At 44.0% G+C, this 19,559-nt stretch overlaps 1 protein-coding gene across 5 annotated transcripts in view; it reads left to right on the forward strand.

Moving 5' to 3' along the window:
- Positions 1–19,559, forward strand: part of LOC138265788 (ubiquitin carboxyl-terminal hydrolase 50-like) — a 384,629-nt gene that overhangs the window by 137,311 nt on the left and 227,759 nt on the right. For all 5 annotated transcript variants that reach the window (XM_069213817.1, XM_069213818.1, XM_069213819.1 and 2 more), the window contains one exon: positions 9,941–10,068. In XM_069213817.1, the coding sequence (XP_069069918.1) occupies positions 9,941–10,068 (128 nt within the window). The remainder of the gene's footprint in view (positions 1–9,940; positions 10,069–19,559) is intronic.

Below are 19,559 nucleotides of genomic sequence, written 5' to 3' on the forward strand. Positions count from 1 at the left end.
GTAGTTCTGCCACCCCTGGGGGGCAGATGAGGGGTAATAGCTCCTGTTGTGTTACCCCATTTGGGTGTGCGGCTCAAAGCCGGATAGGGACCAGGATTTTTTTAAATTCATCTTTGGGTGGGGGCTCCAAAGAATAGGCCTTGCAATGACCCCACTTCTCCCCAACCAAAAAGCGGCACAGTCTTTCTGTCCCCCAAGGGACAGAAAGCCCAGGGATTTTTTTTTATTCCTTTAGAAGTGGGGGCCACCCAGAATGGGCATGGCAGTGCCCCCTACCCCCTGAATAAATGGGCACAGTCTTTTTCCCCTCCCTGGGTGGCAGATGGGGATTATTACCCCCGATCTGCCCCCTAGGGTGGGCAGAAAGCCCACTAACCACCAGGGGAGCAAACCTTCTCCCAACTCCCTGCAGACTAAAGCATCTTAACCGAATGGCAAGCAAGAGGACATTTGACTCTTTGGGTTTTGATTTTACATATGGGCCAAGAGAACTTGGCTACCTCCCAGTATCGTCCCACTTGCAATGGTGAGCGACTGCACTTTTTGGACTTTGGTACGCTGCCAACTGGAGAAACCTACAGACACAGACACTTTTGAAAACTGTGCACCCACACCACTTTCCCTACATTTCTGTGTTTGAAACTTCCAGAATCTGCTGGAATCCACAAAACACCTACCACCCAGCATTGCCCTATCTGTAATGATAAAAACTCTGCCCCACTTGTGTGGGTGCCCAAAGAGACAGCCCAAAACCATATGGAAAACAACTGCCCTTTTGGACCCTCTTTGTTTTTCCCTCAATTCCTACACGTTGTTAGCCCTGTCGGAGGCACTTGGCCCACCTACACAAGTGAGGTATCATTTTTATCAGGCGACTGAGGGAAACGCTCGGTGGTAGGAAATTTGTGCTGGTGCAGTGATCCCACACAATGTGATTTCTTTTTTTAGCTAAATTTGAGGTTTGCAGGGGATTCTGGGTAGGAAAACATTGGGATACCCACGCAAGTCACACCTCCCTGGACTTCCCGGGTGTCTAGTTTTCAGAAATGTCTGGGTTTGGTAGGTTTTCCTGTATAGCTACTGAGCCCAGGACTAAAAACGCAGGTGCCCTCCTTGCAAAAACAGGTTATTTTGTGATAGATAAATTTGATGTGTCCACAATATGTTGCAGCACTTCCCTGTCATGGGCACTTGGCCTACCCACACAAGTGAGGTAGACTGGGGAAACACTGGATGGTAGGACATTTATGGCTCCCCACAGATTCCAGAACTTTCGATCCCAGAAATGTGAGGAAAACATGTTTTTAGACACATTTTGAGGTTTGCAAGGGATTTTAGGTAACAGACCCTGGTGAGAGCCACACCAGTCACCCTATCCTGGATTCCCCTAGGTGTCTAATTTTGAAAAATGTCAAGGTTTGCTAGGTTTCCCTAGGTACTGGTTGAGCTCACCCCATCCTGGATTTCCCTGGGTGTTTCGTTTTTAAAAATGTAGTTGTTTGCTAGGTTTCGCTAGGTGTCCGCTGAGCTAGGGCCCAAAATCCAAAGCTAGACACATTGCAAAAAAGGGTCAGTTTTGGGTGGAAAAATGTGAGTTGTCCATGTTGTGTTTTGGCCTGTTTCCTATTGCTGGCACTAGGCCTACCAAGTGAGGTACCATTTGCATCGGTAGACTTGGAGGAAAGCTGAGTGGAGGAAAGTTTGTGGCTCCCCTCAGATTCCAGAACTTTCCATCACAGAAATGTGAGGAACATGTTTTTTTAGACACATTATGAGGTTTGGATGGGATTCTGGATAACAGGACCTGCTGAAAGCCACACAAGTCACCACATCCTGGATTCCCCTAGGTGTCTGTTTTTAAAAAATGTATAGGTTTTCTAGGTTTCTGTTGGTGCTGGCTGAGCTAGAGCCCAAAGTCCACAGCTAGGCACATTGCAAAACAAGGGCAGTTTTTAGTGGAAAAATGTGCTGCTTCCATATTGTATTTTGGGCCATTTCCTGTCACAGGCACTAGGCCTACCCACACAAGTGAGGTACCATTTTTATCGGGAGACTTAGGGAAACACAGAATAGTAGAAGTAGTGTCTTTTTCTTCAGTTGCGCCTTCCAAATGTAAGACAGTGTGTAAGAAAAGTTGTTTTGGAGAATGCTTTCTAGTTCACATGCTAGTATGATTACCCCCAAAATTCAGAGATGCACAAATAACCACTGCTTGTAGACTCCATATCTTGTGCCCCATTCAGAAATACGTAGGTTCCCTTGACACCTATTTTTCACTCTTTATATTTTACCAAATCAATTACTTTATACCCGGTACACTACGAAAAACCATTGCAAGCTGCAGCTCAGTTATTGGATCTGAGTACCTAGGGTTCTTGGTGAACTTACATATCCTCACAACCAGAACGGTCCAGCGGACGTAATGGTTTATTGATTTTGGAAATCTGCCATATAAAAAAGAAGTTACAGATTAAAATGTAGACACAAATGGGTGTTTTTTTCAACTCCATTCATTTTTTTTTTATTTCAACGTTAGTTTCTTTGGGAAAACCTTGAAGGATCTGCACAAATGACCCCTAGCTGATTTCAGAGTTTGTCTATTTTTCAGAAATGTATATCTTTCCGGGATCCACCATTGGTTTCACATCCATTTCTACCACTAACTGGAAGAAAGTTGAAAGCAAAACACAGGAAAAATGAGCTATATCCCTGTTAAAATCCCAAAACCGTGTTGAAAAGGTTGGTTTTCTTATTCAAGTCTATTTGTTCCCGAAAGCTGGGAAGAGAGTGATTTTAGCTCCACAAAGCATCCGTTCATGCTGTTTGCAAGGAAAAAAAAAACAGATGCTTTTTTCTGCAGCACTTTTTTCCCCCAAACACCCAAATTTAGCTGTGTTTTGGCTAATTTCTTTGTCGGCTCCAGGGGACTCCACAAACCCTGCACACATTTAGAATCCCCAGGATGTTGGAAAAGAAGGACGGACATTTGGCGTGGATATCTTATGTGGACAAAAAGTTATGGAGGCCTAAGTCCGAACTCCCCCATGTAGCCAAAAAAAGGGCTCAGCACTTAGGAAGGGTGTGTGGGGTGTTAATTCAAAGGACCCAGCATGTGCTAAAATGAATTAAAACTGTTTGCCTCTCATCTTTCTAATTAAATATACAATGTGCAAAAATCTGCTCAGACCAAAGACAAGAAGAGGCGAAGTATCAGTTAAAAGTAAACAGAGCGCTGGTTTGAAAGTGTGGAAATCCAATGTAAGACACAGAGGTCTGACCCATTTGGGTCTGGGTTTTACATACATTGGACAAAAAAAATAGGTCATGATCAGTGTTTTCAACAGCATTATTGTGCACAGATCACATAAGGCCACATTGTCTGAGCCATTGTCCCACGTAGCTATATGCATATTGAAACTTCAACCAAGATACAACTTCATGAACAGGGACCTAGCCAACGGTGGTTGAATGGAATCTACTCATGCTTCATACCTAGATAATGGCTTCTGAAGGATGAACCTATTAGTAAAGGAGCCCAGAGAAATGTGTCTGTGTGGGACAAGATGGACATAGTCCCAAAATGCAGCTTTAACAATCCCTTTGGAACTCTGCGTGATTCTACAGGGGTTGTCCCACAGATCGTCTAGACAGCAGTTTCTGTACTGCACCCAGGGTCTAGGGTTGTGTGGTAGCTCACCTAATCTCACAAGCCTTGGGTCCACTGCAATAGGTGCCATAGTTATGGGGAGAATGTGGTAATCTCTGTGCTTGCTAATGGCCATGCCTTCTGGAAACAGTGCCACTAAAAACATGAAGAAGCATCAGCTGCAACGTTCTTTGCCCTTTCAATGTTTCTGACTCTGAATTCTACATTGTTGAATAAACATATCTTCCCCAACCCTTGCAACAGGCTGAACACCAGCAGAGTGACAGTTTTTGATGGCTTACACCACTGCCATGTTGTCAGACCAAAACAGGACTCTCTTATTAGACAACATTTGTGACTACAAATGAAATGCAGCCACAATGGGGAATAGTCTCAGCACAATGATGTTGACAGTGCTCTTCCTTTTCCTCAATATATTGGGTCATTTCCGCGCCCACGACTAATTCCCCATAATGGTGCCAAAGCCTTCCCTGTCTGGCGCATCAGTGAACAGACAAAGCTCAGGATTGCCCGCCCGTGGTGACCTCCATATTAGTTAGTGGCGGCTAGTACCCTAAATATTTGGCGGGGCAACCACTGACCAGCAGTGCTTGGTGAATGTCAAAGCAGTCAGTCATGGCTCGTTATAAACAGTACTTATAATAAACCACAACTGAGAAATCTGTGTTGAGGCTGAAGGCAGTGCAAGTTTCTTACTGTGCTTGTCAGTGAACTATAAATAAAAAATAAAATGTACTTACCCACTGCATGCTCTTCCTTGCCTCCTGTAGTCCTCGTGCTTCAGTCCCTCGGGATGGTCTGCAGCAATTCTCCACACCAATCCAGACACTGATCTCATGCTGCTTGACATTATCAGCAGCATGGGAGCAGTGCCAGGATTGGGTGGAGTGGGCTGCCTAAATGCTCCCGCCGGCACTAGGGGACCAGTGCCTGCTCTCCATTCAGCTGTCTATAACACCTCAGTTTACAGTGCGCATGTCAGGCTGGCTTTCGCAATACAACAGGTCAAAGTGACATGTGCTCTATAAATGGGTGGAATGAGCACCATTCCCTTACTGGCAGTCAGCAGCAGCCCTACCCCCAAACACAGCTCGGGATAAAAAAGTGAAAAATAAAATGGTAGTAAATTAATTTGATTACCATACCATTTGCTGCACTGGCAGCAAGGGGCGGCGCTCTTCCGCCCAAATGGAGGGGCTGCCGCTGATATTCATGATCCATTGAAGTCTTCCAATAACTTGGACTACATATTCATACTCAAGTCCTTCCTCAGCCCTCTGCTCAGCCGCACTAAATAATCCTTCCTTGTTACTGATGCTGTTGCCCAGGCCAATCTCCCAGTAAAGACCCTTCCCTCGGATGACTTGTGATGCAAAGTTGAGCGTGACTAGCAAGCTCTGAATCACCCCCAAGGTTGCCTTCTCCTTGGACAGTGTTTCTTGAATTTCATGCCCTTCACCGTGGTCAACTCAATGCTGAAAAATAACAGAACTTGCAATGGTCCCTCTGCCTATCCTGGTGCTGGGGCACCCCCAGCTCCCATGTTAACACCTGAAAGACTTGCAGCACAGCTATACATAAGGATTGATAAAAACACAACATTTATAAACTCCTGTATATATCTCATTAATAATGTATCATAAAATAATTAAATCATTTTCAGTATTATAGCAATCTTTGTTAACTCATCACATTAAGTATGACTGAGATGTGCATTTATTTTTCTGCACACGTATTACTTTAAACTAATAACTCACAAAAATCCACATACATTCTCTAATAACATTTAATTCTAATAATTATTTCTTCTCAAACATTGTTATAAATCAGTTTAGCATTTATTAAACTCGAGTAAGTGCAATGCCTGCCATGTCAAACGCAATGCTCAACGTGTTTAGGCACAACTACCACCATCATTAAACTGTGCACACTTTACAACTTAATTAATCTCTGTTAGGCTTTTGAATGCTAATTTAGAGCTGCCTAATGCTGACTTCTATGCCACTAATGTATTAATAAAAACTCAACTCTAACAGGAGGGGCAGGTATATGCACCTAGACCCAATCCCGCCTCCATGCAGGGCACGATTCAGTGTTATAACGCCGGATGGGTGGACCCCGCGACCCCTCCTCGCGACCCCCCCTCACATGCTTAGTGCATGGGCACAAGAGAAAAAAAAAGGTGGGTGGGTGCACCTCAATGTTACACTAAGAGGGTCGCCCTCTTATATTTAGTGTGTTAATTGGAGCCATAGCACTGCTGCAGAGTAGATGAAGTTGGTGGTGCTCTACATTGTTTCGCATTTGCTCTTGTAATAAATCTTTCCGACCTACTGATGCATGAAGAGGCTTTTTTTAATACACACATCTGCTCCCTGCTAAACCCATTTCCATCCTCCACTGTACTCAGTCCTTTACTGTGTTGTGCTTGGTTCACATGGTAACAACAAAGATGTGGGCTAATCCTTTGTGTTAATGGTCATTGGAAATCTTCAGAAACCATAATCAGTTGAAGCCAATAGGACGGAAAACGTTTGGGCCCCAATAGTCTAATAACCCACTTTATTAACCAAATAGTTTGTTACAACATGAGGTTGGTGTCAGTTGTGTTCATTAAACGATGGGCAGGGGCCCTTATACCAAGTAAAAGAAAGTAGCTTAAATTAGAACATGGACACCGTAAACTCGGGGAGTAATAATCACTCTAATCTGTCTAATACAATGGAAGAATATTTAATAAACAAAGTATTTTTGTCTGGTGATTTATTCTTTGTTCATTTTTCCATATTTGATATCTTCAGTATGAAACAAGAAGATAAGATCTTCAGCAAGTGATAAAACAAAAGGAGGCAAGAAAGGTTTCACCCCTTATGGCTTGCAGGATAGGGTTTTTGTCTAGGCTCGTAGGACATAGGAGGCATTTTTTGTTAGCATGGAGTGTGTATTTATGTTAATGCTGTAAAGTGAGTTGGAAAGTTTCTCTACCATATTGCAAATTGTCTTGTAAGAACAAGAATAGAATGGAGGATACTATCCAGTGAAGGACCTAGCAATGTGTGTTCACAAGCTGTGTTGGTCCTTCAGTGAGCTCTCAAAAGTCTAAATGGTGCAGTCTGTTTAATACCTATTTGCAGTCTGCTTGACTATTTCTATGTCGCATACTATTTATCACTCCTTGAGGTCACGCTGCCCACTCTAAGTATAACTACCAATTGACGCTAATTGCTCTCACTTAATTTCCACAGTTCTGCAAAAGTGTGGAAAAATGCTCTTCTGTCTAATTTTCAGAATGTTTGAAATGTTATGCTAGCCTCGTGGGTGGCATTGTCTTACTCAAAAGAGGTTTAACATGGCCCCTTCAGCTAGTAACTTGTACTTCATCTGGATTTTTAGAAGAAACTTTGCACTAGCTCCGAGAAATGTTTACCAAGGACTGGATCCTGGTTGCCTAAAAGAAGTCTGAAATCATTTAAAGTTCTTTTTATTGAGCATATTGAAAATAATACAAAACAGAAACAACATTTGCACCCCCCTTGGTGGCCTGGTGTATGTCTATATAGAATGACAGTCTGGGGTACCAGAAAGTGAGTTATTTAGTAGTGACTGGATCCTGTCTCTACCATCAGCGCCCCTGGGCTTCTCCCTCCCCATCCCCAGAGTCTGTTCTGGTTTCTCACAGGGCATAGTCTCAAGAAGTACAACATGGATTGGGCCGCGGGAATGCCCTCTTTCATTCCTCCAAATATTTCTGCCAATGAGGGCAGCACCTTGCCCGCTATATTGGTTCCCCGTGCCTGCCTACAATAATCCACTTCCACACAGCGGGCGCTTCTGTACCCCCCACTGTTTCAGTATATCCCGTCTTGACACTGCCAGGACCGTATTGCAAAAAGGCCAGTGTATATTTGTCTAGGGTCACCTCTTCCCAGATCCCCAGTAGTACCATTTTGGAGGTGAGCGTCAAGACATCATCCACTACCTGCAAGAGTTGTCTTTGTATACAAGCACAAAATCTCAATAAACTGCGGCACTCCGACAATGTATGCTAAAGGGAAACCTTCCGTTGACATAACCTCCAATAGCGGTCGGTGTCAGCTGTTCCCATCGCATACAGACATGTTTGTGTGTAGTAGGCCCTATATAGTATCTTCAACTGGACCAGCTGGAAACCGTGCCAGAGGGGCACCTCCCCGGTATCCTGACTTGCTGCACCCCATTCATCCTCTTCCAGCCTACCCAGATCATATTCCCAGTTCTCTCTCAAAATTTGTAAGGAGGGTTGACAGTACACCAAGCTTGTGGAATACATCAAGGATATGGTGTGTTTCCGCAGGTGGACAGACAGCACTCTATATTCTAGAAGGTTCTCCTCTATATCCTGAACTTCGCCGATAGGTCTGTGCAAGATTGCCTTCACCTGCATAGGGAGGAAGAATTTGCCCTTTGTAAGATTGTACTGTCCCAGGCATTCTCCTGTCAAGCCTCCAAAGATTCCCAACAGATCCCACTGCCAGTAACCTTCAATCCTATGTAGATCTGTGAGGGCAGTAGATTCCCACAACGGTGTCTCCAAAGTCAGCCTATTTGCCCAGCTCATTTTGTATCTCCCACTGAGGTCTGTCAGAATCCAACCCAAATTTTTCTTACAGAATAGGTTCCGATCATTTGTCACATAGATACACAAACAGATTAACCCCGTCACCTCCTATGTCAGCGCACCAGTGTTTCCTGCCTTTGGCTTCCTGGACATGAGGGGAAAAATAATTGATTTCCCCAGATTAATGGTAATGTCAGAAAAGGAACCAAAGACCCTGAGGATCTCTAGGGACCTTTGAAGGGACTCATCTGGGTTCACAATGTACTGTAGAACATCATCTGCATAAAGGAAGATGACATTCTCCCAGTTGCCGTCCCAACGCAGCCCCTGCAACTGTGGGTCTCCCCTGATCAAATTTGCCAGCAATTCTATTGCCACCGCAACCTGGAGGGGCAATAGGGGTCACCCCTGATAGGTACTCCTGCCTAGTTTGAACTCCCCTGTGAGTGCACCATTAAGTAATTCTTGCCGTTGACTTGCAGTAAACAAGGTGCACACAGGACAGGAATGAGAGCCCAAAGCCCATCCGCTCAAGGAAGTTAATCAGATAGGGCCATTACAAGAAGTCAAAGGCTTTCTCTGCGTCGAGCACCACAGGTTCGCAAATGTTATGTCTACATGTCAGGCAGCCGTATGGGTGTCGTAGGTTACACCTCGTGGACTGGCAGGGCATAAATCCAGATGAGTCCAGTGCCACTATTTGGTCTGTAACCTGTTATAGATGAGTCGCCAACACTTTAGCCAGTGTAGTGGTTTCTATGTTTAGGAGAGATTTTGGCAGATAGGAAGCACTGTCCTTTGGCACCTTGCCCAGTTTAGGTATGAGTACTGTGTGAACGTGTCCAAGGTCTTGGGGTAGTTGGCGCTTCTATCTGAAGGCATAAAACAAGGCTCTTAGTGGTGGAATCACCTCTTACCACAACCGCCAGCTGCACCGGCACGTCTCCCAGGGGAGCCAAGGTTCACTTGCCAATGGGGAGTGATCTAAAATGCCCCTCAGGTTAAAACCTGTATTTTGAAACCTATCTTGGTAGGAAGGCTGAATTATTTTAAAGCTTTAATGACAGTTTGAGGTGATCCAAATGAACTTGGAGTTAGAATAGTAGATTGACCTGTAATGTAAGTCAGTGACAGGACACCAACGTGATTTGTAGACATGATTGTATGACATTTCCACACTGTGATGAGATTATCTGTGGTTGTCCGATGTCTTCACTGTGGTGTGCACATAGTCTTCTTGGGCCATCTCATTTAAGCACAAGCCTTGACAAGCTCTACAATCACCTTATAGGAGGGGAGGGGGGAGCTTAGGAAATTATGCCTTTTGCCTACCGGATCCACAGGATACTTTAATATTCTGGTCTCATTTGGCAGTGGCACACTCCGGAATGTCGTGTTCTTATGGGTGTAGGCATATTTCTCACTGTGATCTCAACAGAGGGCTAGACTCATTAGTCAGTTCTGTCAAGGGGAAGGGAAACTCTGTCCTGTATTGTACTTGGGAGGTGGCAGGGGAGGCATGTTATGCTGTGAATGCTCGTTGTGGAAGAAACTCAAATGACTCCACTTTATCTTCTTTGGAAACTCACACCTGACCATAGCAGTCGGCTGTCACGTTGCTTGTACTGTCACTTTTGCATGTAAACTAATAAAGCATCTTACTTTTTTGCTTCTAGTGAACGTGATGTGATCGTGAATGCTGATAGAACTGTCAAAAAAGTGCAGAAACTTTTTATTGATTTGCGATTTGGAAATTCAACTCCTTCGACCAGGAAGCTCATGAATAGCCTTGGGATAGAGAGTGGTAATTGTCTTTCATTTTTGTGATAAATGATTTTATATACAACTTTCGTAAGCTTTATTATGATTCCCTCTCCTCTGCACTGTAATATTGAGTTATCTTTTCCACAAGTGACAAGGAGCTTCTCCACAGTGCTGTGCCAAGGACATCAATATCAGGCTGTCTAGAAAGTCTGACACCACTAAAGTGCTGGACTCCCTACTAAATAAGCCTAAGATAGGGACAGGTTCTAATGCCATCCAACTGAACACTCAAAAAAAGAATCAGTCACTTTTGGTCATAGAGGAAAAACACATCCATGTTCCATCAGCATTCCCACAGTGTTCGGACTGACCTTACAGCTTAAAGATGAAACCCTGGGCATTATATTTGGCCCTGGCATGTTCTGGCTCCCCAAATAAAATCAGTGGTTAAGAGTTGCTTCCTTCAACTGAAAAAGTCTTATAAGTTCTCCGGTTCCTCTGGCTGTCCAATAGAGCTGTATTGGTGGGAGCATGCACCCTGTCTGCGATACTGCAGCTCCTTATTTGCCGGTCTTCTGGCACGATTGATAGAATTAGAGCAGACTGCAGCAGCTAGGGCAGTCTTAGCGTTTAATAACAAGAGATCCTGTAGATGAATTCTGGAAATCCCTTCACTGGCTTTCTGTGGTAGTACAACTTAATTTCAAATTAGTTAGTGTGCCCTTTAAATGTCTGTCATGTAGCCCCTGCTACCTCGCATTCAAACTCAGAGTATGTACCCGTGAGGGATATGTGTTGCTACAAGTAACTATGTGTTGGCTTGTGGTGTGAGATGGCCGTTCTTTTTCATCCAAGTCTCTTATTTGTCACCTGGTCTCTTGACTGACCAAAGAGAGATCGCCTCACTTACTGTCTCCTGGAAAAAGCTGAAGTACAGTTTGCTTGGTTGCTAAATTCTTTACTACCAGCACTAAGAGATCTTTGGGGTAGTGAGTGCTACAGACGTGCTACCAGTCACAAGGATCTATATATTTCAGGAAGGCATATTTCTGTAGTTCGAAGAGTAGAAGGGAAAGGAAAATGCATAACCTCCTTGTCAAGGTTTTTATTTTTTATTTTATTTTTTAGAATTTATAGAGCTCATGGCGACCCGAAGGCATCCCAGCGCTAAAAGTAACGAAACACAAGTAGGAGAGAGAGTCGATATTAGTTACAGAATAAAAAAGTTTTAAGCTTTTTCCTAAAGAGGCGCTCAGAGGATTCAAAACGGAGCTCCGTAGGAAGGGTGTTCCAAAGGTGAGAGGCCTTATTGAAAAAGGAGTTGTTACCCCAGGCTCTCTTAAAGCGAGAGACGTGTGCATACCTAAGAGAGGAGGAGCGGAGGCTCCTGGAAGGAATGTGAAGGAAAATGCGTTTCCTCAGGGAGATGGGGCCTTTGTCATGTAGGGCCCTATGAACAATACAGAGAGATTTAAACTGAATCCTTTATTTAACGGGGAGCCAGTGGAGGGTGGAGATAGCCAGTTTAGCAGAAGCGTATTTTGAGGAGTGGGTAAGAAGTCTGGCAGCTGCATTTTGTACTCTTTGCAGCTTCTTTAGAACATAAAGAGGGGAGCTAAGGAACAAATAGTTTCGGTAGTCCAAGCGGGAGAGAATTAGGGCTTGAATGAGGATTCTTCTGGCTGTAGGAGGGAGAAGGGTAAGAATCTTTCTAAACATACGTAAGAGGCCAAAACAGGTAGAGGAGATTTTACTGGCTTGGGAATCCATGGTAGGCCGGGGGTCAAGTATCACACCTAGAGTTTTAACCTGGGATTTAGGGGGAGGAAGAGACCTAAAGGCGTCTGAGAGAGAGGGAAGAGGATGAGCGGGGGGACCGTTACCAAGGACCAGGACTTCCGATTTCCCATCATTAAACTTGAGTTTGGACTTGGTCATCCAATTGGCAATATCACTCATGCAGCGAGAGAGATTAGTCACTGGAGAGTCTCCGGAACTGGAGAGAGACACCACTAGCTGGGTGTCGTCTGCATAGGTTACCAGAGACAGATTGTGAGGGGCAATTACTCTAGCTAAAGGTGACAAATAGACGTTAAAAAGAGTAGGGCTGAGAGACGAGCCCTGGGGAACTCCACATGCCAGCGGGTAAAGACCAGAAAAAAAGGTACGGTCCAAAACTTGAAAAGATCTATCTTTAAAGAAGGAGGAGAGCCAGGAAAGGGCAGAACCTCCTACTCCTATATCCGATAATCTCGAACAAAGAAGATCGTGGTCAACAGCGTCAAATGCTGTGCTTAGGTCAAGCAGAATGATAGCTACGTGCGACCCTCGGTCTAAGAGCTGGCGAGCCGACTCAGTTACTATAAGAAGGGCTGACTCAGTGCTGTGCAAGGCTCTAAAGCCCATTTGGGTGGGATGAAGAAGTTCATTGCTTTCAAGATAGCAGGTGAGATCAGTGTTGACATGTTTCTCAAGGATTTTTGCGGAAATAGGAAGAAGAGCAATAGGTCTAAAATTTTCTAATAAAGTAGGGTCAAGTTTGGGTTTCTTCAGAAGGGGTTTAACAATCGCGTGTTTAAATGACAGGGGAACCGAACCCAAGGAAAGCGAGTTGTTAAGAATTTTAGTGAGAGGAGGGACAATGACATCTGCTACCTGCACAAGAGCAGAGGGAGGGGCGGGGTCTAAAGGAGAACCAGATTTAAGTTTGGACAAAAGATTAGTGGTCATCTCCTCAGTGAGGGGGGGGAAGGAGGTTAGAGAAACTCTTATAGGAAGGGAGTCTGTGGGATTGACAGTAGGGAAGTGTTTCATATAGGAAGGGAACCCCGAGTAAATACTGATGACTTTGTCCTGAAAAAAGGATGCCAGTCGATCACTGTGAGACACAGAGGCCTCCGTCATCGGGGTAGATATGGAAGGGGAAGTGAGGTCTTTAAAAATGTGAAAGATTTCTTTCTGAGGACATGACGAGCGTTCTATTTTTTCACCATAGAAGGTGGACTGGGCAATTTTAATGTTATGGTGATAAGTTCTAACGGATTGCTTGTATGTCTCTCTGCTGGAGAGACTGTAGCTTTTACGCCACAGTCTCTCAAGTCTTTTACAGTCCTTTTTAAGTTCAAGCAGGTGGTGGGAGAACCAAGGTTTAGGTTTATGAGTTAAGAGAGATACTCTGGTTCTAATGGGTAGCACAACATCCAGGGAGGATGAAATCCATTTATAAAAGGAGTCTGCAGTTTCTGAGGCAGAGGGGTGATAAATTATATCAGAGGCCAGGAGAGCTTTGCGCCACTCTACAGGGTCGAGTTTTGACCAAGAGCGACCGGATGTAATGGTGCTAGGGAGATGGCCTGGGGTGGCATCATACGGAAAAATGAACGAGAGAAGGAAGTGATCGGTCCAAAGAAGTGGCAAGGGGGGGGACCGTCAGCAAGTTGGTAATATTGCTGAATATAAGATCTAACGTGTGACCCTTCTGATGGGTGGGACCAGATACATACTGGGTTAGTTGGAGTGCTGCAAGAGAGGATGTCAATAATTTAGCCGGGGGGCATTCCAAGTTATCAAGATGAATATTGAAGTCTCCTAAAATAGTTAGATTGGAGAGGTTGCAAATGTGACTGGCTGCAACCTCCGGTAAAGTATCTAAAAAACGTAGCACAGGTCCCGGAGGGCGATAAAGCAGAATTCCTGAAAAGGTGAAAGTAGGGGACAAACATAGTGAGAACAATAGCCTCTCACAGTCAGTAATATCCAGTGGTCTAGTGGTGCATTTAATAGTGGTTTTGAAAATAATGGCTATTCCACCGCCTCTGGCCGCAGGTCTGTCTAAATGGATCATAGAATACATGGTGGGCAGAGAATTACAGATGAGTACGGCAGAGTCCTCATCAAGCCAGGTTTCAGTGAGAAACAGTACGTCAGGTATGAGGTCTTCAAGGAGAATATGGATATATAAAGAGTGAGCGGAAAGGGAGCGGCAGTTGAGTAGCATCATTCTAGCTAGTATGGGGGAAGAGGTTTTAGCGGACGTGGGGGGCAGGGTGGTCCACCCACATCGAGGGCAGGAGGGGAGGGGAGGGAAGTGTGAATCAGTTAAATGGGGGACACAGGGATCATTGCTTCTAAATGCCAATAGTTGTGAGGAGGAGTAAACTAACCTCATAGGAGGAGGAAAAAGGTCAGCATCTCCGGGCCCAGGACGCTCCAGGGCGCGGACGGGCGCAGACGGGCTTGCCTTTGGCGCGCCCGCTGCGCGCGTCGGCTGCGTGGCCGGCGCCCCTCAGTCCTTAAATATTGACGAGAGGCAGCCTGAGCCGGCATAGAGGTAAAAGAGGTGAAAGACTGTACCGTCAAGTCAACAAAATGGCGGTAACAGAATGGCACAGACAGGAAGAGGAGAAAAAAAAAGGAGTACTGAGCACCCGGTAGCCAACTAAACACGGGCTCCGGTGCTCAGACACAGCATAAAAAGTGACAGATCAATTTTAAAATGCCCCTGAAATAAAAGCCAAAGATTTAAAAGTTCATATATTTAAAACGACTTCAATTAAAATTATAACAGTATAGCAATCAAATTCAAGATTAATTCAGGATTAGTTAAGCAGACATTGTCCTAACAAAGCGAATTAAGAATAAAAAAGCCTACTCGTGTATTACTCGATGCGCGGCCGGCGCCCCTCAGTCCTTAAATATTGACGAGAGGCAGCCTGAGCCGGCATAGAGGTAAAAGAGGTGAAAGACTGTACCGTCAACCCAACAAAATGGCGGTAACAGAATGGCACAGACAGGAAGAGGAGAAAAAAAAAGGAGTACTGAGCACCCGGTAGCCAACTAAACACGGGCTCCGGTGCTCAGACACAGCATAAAAAGTGACAGATCAATTTTAAAATGCCCCCGAAATAAAAGCCAAAGATTTAAAAGTTCATATATTTAAAACGACTTCAATTAAAATTATAACAGTATAGCAATCAAATTCAAGATTCATTCAGGATTAGTTAAGCAGACATTGTCCTAACAAAGCGAATTAAGAATAAAAAAAGCCTACTCGTGTATTACTCGATGCGCGGCCGGCGCCCCTCAGTCCTTAAATATTGACGAGAGGCAGCCTGAGCCGGCATAGAGGTAAAAGAGGTGAAAGACTGTACCGTCAACCCAACAAAATGGCGGTAACAGAATGGCACAGACAGGAAGAGGAGAAAAAAAAAAGGAGTACTGAGCACCCGGTAGCCAACTAAACACGGGCTCTGGTGCTCAGACACAGCATAAAAAGTGACAGATCAATTTTAAAATGCCCCCCAAATAAATGCCAAAGATTTAAAAGTTAATATATTTAAAACGACTTCAATTAAAATTATAACAGTATAGCAATCAAATTCAAGATTAATTCAGGATTAGTTAAGCAGACATTGTCCTAACAAAGCGTATTAAGAATAAAAAAGCCTACTCGTGTATTACAAATGAAAGTCCTTCCCACAGTCCCCTAAAAACCTGAGTATTTGCTCATTCTCTTGGTATATTATTTTGTGCAGTGTACTCGTGTTACAAGCCCCATGACAAGTGCTTTATGTATTTTTGCTTATTGATTGCCACCAGCGTTCTAGAGGGTGAAAAAAGGGGAATAGCTAAAAAGGTACCCCTTTTAATGACGGTGACAACCATTCTCATGAAGTCGATAAGGCTACACCACAATTATACTCCTTTTAAAGGGTATCTTTAACCATAACAAGGCTACAACACAAACAATGGTTGATGGGAGTTGATTAATGGTTGTGGGGTACAGACCTTATTACCTGCACCTCGGTAGAGTGACTGTCTACCAGTATATCCCAGTGCACATTTTTGTTGTCTGTCATGACTTGCGCCCCAGTTCCTTTGGAGAGTGTTTGGTGTGCATGAGAAGAGCAACATTAGCCAACGGTGATGCACTCCCAGGTAGTTCTTGAGTGAAGTCAGCTCCGGTCATTAACTGCCCGATAGTGCTCTTCCCTTTGGACAATATTTCCATTTTCAATCAGATGCTTAAATTTGGGGTGAAATGAACAAAGTTGTTTGTTGGATGGCAACTAATTTGATGGAAGTTTCCACGAGGCATACCTGCTGAATTCATTATTTGATGATAAGGCGCTTCTATTTTTGTCCCATTGAAAAGCATTGTAGTGACTGCTTGGTTGAGAGGGTCACAAAAAAGCAACTAGGAGGGGTGATAACAGATTTAGCCACAAAATAAAACATTTGTTATTGTAATCACACATATTTTAGGAACTGGGATGAGTTCTATAACTCTGTAAAAAATGGTGCTCCAAGGCAGAAATTTCCTCATTGAATTTATAAAAGTAGCTAAAATGAGGCCATGTATTCTCTAAATTCACAAATCCCTTCTAGAGACATCCGAGAAAAAAGTTTGACATGCAGAGTAAAACATATACTTGCCACAGCTGCAGCAGTGTGTCAGTCAATCCCCCCAGTGTCATGTAGCTGCTTCACCTCAGGAACGAATGACGACTAACTAGAGTGCTAACATTCTATATTCCTGTCAAATAAAGGTCTCCTAAATGCCATGTCGCTGCAATAGGAGCTGTACGATAGAAATATTTTCCTACATAAGAGACTGCAGTAAATAATGAACTAAATGAGGGGTTTCATTTTATCATAGAAATTGTGGTTAGTGCTCTAGAAAGTTAAATGAACACACTTTTCTAGAAGTTCTCAAATACCTTCCTCATCAACATAAGGAAAAAGTATGGCATGCTGAGTGAAAAATGTACTTTCAATACCAGCAGCTGTCTGTCGGTTTACTCCAGTGTTTTACTGTAGCTTTACCAAAGAGTACTAATGAACAACTAGAATGATAACATTTTATCTTCAAGATAAAAGGGATTCACTCCCGAATACTATTGTACTGGAATAGGAGCTGTTGAATTTACAGTCTTTTTTTATGGAGTAGGTTGGCATTAATGAGCTTGAAGGTGTTATTGCAGGTATGAAACCATGTGGTTTAAACCGAGAGGGTAAGTATTGTTTTTTGTTTTCCTTCTTCTAATCAGGATTCAGAAACACAGTGGTGGTCACAACTTACCACTCAATGAGGCCGATGGTATGATTCCGCGAAGACTATTGTAATCAGATACATTCAACACAATCAGTAATCATAAACAATTTAGACAATTTAAACACTGTGACCACCTTGGCCACAGAAAGAAGACTCCAAACTGAATCAAATTTCAAAGCTTTATTACAACCACATGGCTAATGTAATGTAAGTGGTGGGTAGAACTAAATTGTAAATGTCCATGAAGACCATAGGCTGACCAAAACGTCTAAAGAAATTCAACCTACTAAGCATTAATATAATTAAACTCTCCAACAAGATGACAGAGATTAACAAAACAATAATCTGAGCAACCAACTCAAACTCAGAATTCAAATAGTAACAATCAATTGTTGGGCCGGGTCATCCCTACTCCTAACTTGAATGCGGTCTTGCATGTGTGGGGACGCGCACACGCAGACTAAAGCAAAAAGAAAAAGAAGACAAAAGTAATTTGGAAAATCATGTAACTAGGAAAAACTAACTATAAAGTTACACTGATGTCAGTCATCTAAGCTGAAAAAGAAAACAAGGGAAATCGCATTGCAGAATAAATATACCTCTCCTCATGGAACAGCAGACAGGAAGGATTCTACAGTCCAGAGCGCCAACAGTTTCACAGTATCAGTAGATAGCAACATCAAGGGGAGGTGCAGAACACGGCTGCACATTGGGTAAGATAGCTGCTCAGGATTTGGAGGGCATATTAGCACTGAAAAGCATAAGTAAATGGTGCAATTAGAAAGAATGACTAGGGTTCTTCAAAGGCGGCGAAGGTGAGAAAGGAGCATGGGAGCAAGGGGCCAAAATGGAACTCACAGCACAAGAGGCAAGAAGGGACTCCTAAAAGTTTCAAAAGTCTCTCCCTAACTAGAGATGTGCCCAGATCTCTGATTGGTCATTGGAGTGAACCAATCATTTGCAAGTTGATCAATATTCAGTGACATTTATAGATGCCCATCAGGTTTGCAACTATTCCAGATATTCTCAGAGAAGGAGTTGTGTGACTAGAGTGACTCATGCCTATGTCACCATCAAATCCAGACAGATTCTCAGCATTATAAGTAATGGTGACTAACATGCTTATTTTGAAAGACAGCTTGTTATTATTACTTATAGTTGTGCCTGATAGGTGCTTTCACAAGTCTAGCTGTGTGTTTTCAAGTCACAGAATAGTGCTGGAATAGTGTATTGTGGGGTAATACGTCTGTAAAGGATTTAGTTGCACAGATTTTGCACATATAGCGTTTTATTCACAAAACAAAAAACTTTTAATGGCTGCTATTTGTACATGCAATGATGTGCCGTCTAACTGACAGTATTAACAAATTCTGTGGGGCTCTTCGCTGGGAAAGCAAGATGGCAGCCATGTGAGGATGACCGTGCCTTCACTCATATTGGTCTGCAAGCTCTTGGTCTGCATGAGTTGCCCTACCGCAGGTGGTGTGGGCACTAGATGCTGCTCCGGTCTCTTCCTCGTGTTGTGCCTAATCTTTAAGAGACGAGCCCCGTATCTACCTACCAGGGTGAGGTTGCTGCTCCAACCTGGTGTGCGGGGAGGGTCCAGACCCATAAACGCTCTACCGGGTGCAAATTGAGCTGCCTTAGTGGTAGTTCTGTTTAAGAAGCCTGCTATGTCTAAAGACATGCTTGGTGTATTGGACGCGGGCACTGCCGCGCCGCATGAGACCCTGGCTTTCGCTCCAACTCCTTGTCCAGTAGTAAACTTGCCACAACTTAGCATGCAGCCGCCTCTTAATTTAATGGCACAGGACACTATACCACCTGCCACAGCCCCTGTGCTGGAAGGGGATTGCCCAGCACTGTGCCTAAAGTCTTATGAAGGCTACGAGGCCCTGGCTGCATCCCAGGAAGTTACAGTAACGGGGACCACTTGGATCATTAAGGTTATTGAACCTCAGAGAAGGGATGAATAGCGGCTTAGCTGTTGTTCAGAGTAATAGGGTAGCAGCACAGAAACAGACAGGGGCGACGACATGGTTGGACTTTGATGACAATGCAAGGAAAAAATGTGCTAGGGATAGGCCACAACTACTTACGATTGACAATGTCAAGCAGAGCACGGATGCAGACTCTGTAGAACATTTTGTTCCGCTCTCTGATCACTCTGACTTGGCTGATGATGAGAATGTAGACCCGCTTTGGGAGTGCTCGGTTACCAACTTAACAGGCAGTGGTCTTAGTGGGGCAAGCAGCCAGGATGGGGATCTAGAGCAGTTTTCTTCTTCCTAAGGTTTGGATGGCATGGGCATGGTTAAAAAGAAAATGTCTGTTTTAAAAGAGAAGACATTGTTGGAGGCAAATGCACTCCTCTGGGATTACTCTGCTCCCTTGCCTCTGGAGGGCTTCGACTCCTGCATCAGCAAAGCCCCCAACCCGGCAGACACTATGGGGGTCATTCTGACCCTGGCGGTAAT

Source organism: Pleurodeles waltl, chromosome 11, assembly GCF_031143425.1.
Source record: "Pleurodeles waltl isolate 20211129_DDA chromosome 11, aPleWal1.hap1.20221129, whole genome shotgun sequence".
Classification (NCBI taxonomy): domain Eukaryota; kingdom Metazoa; phylum Chordata; class Amphibia; order Caudata; family Salamandridae; genus Pleurodeles; species Pleurodeles waltl.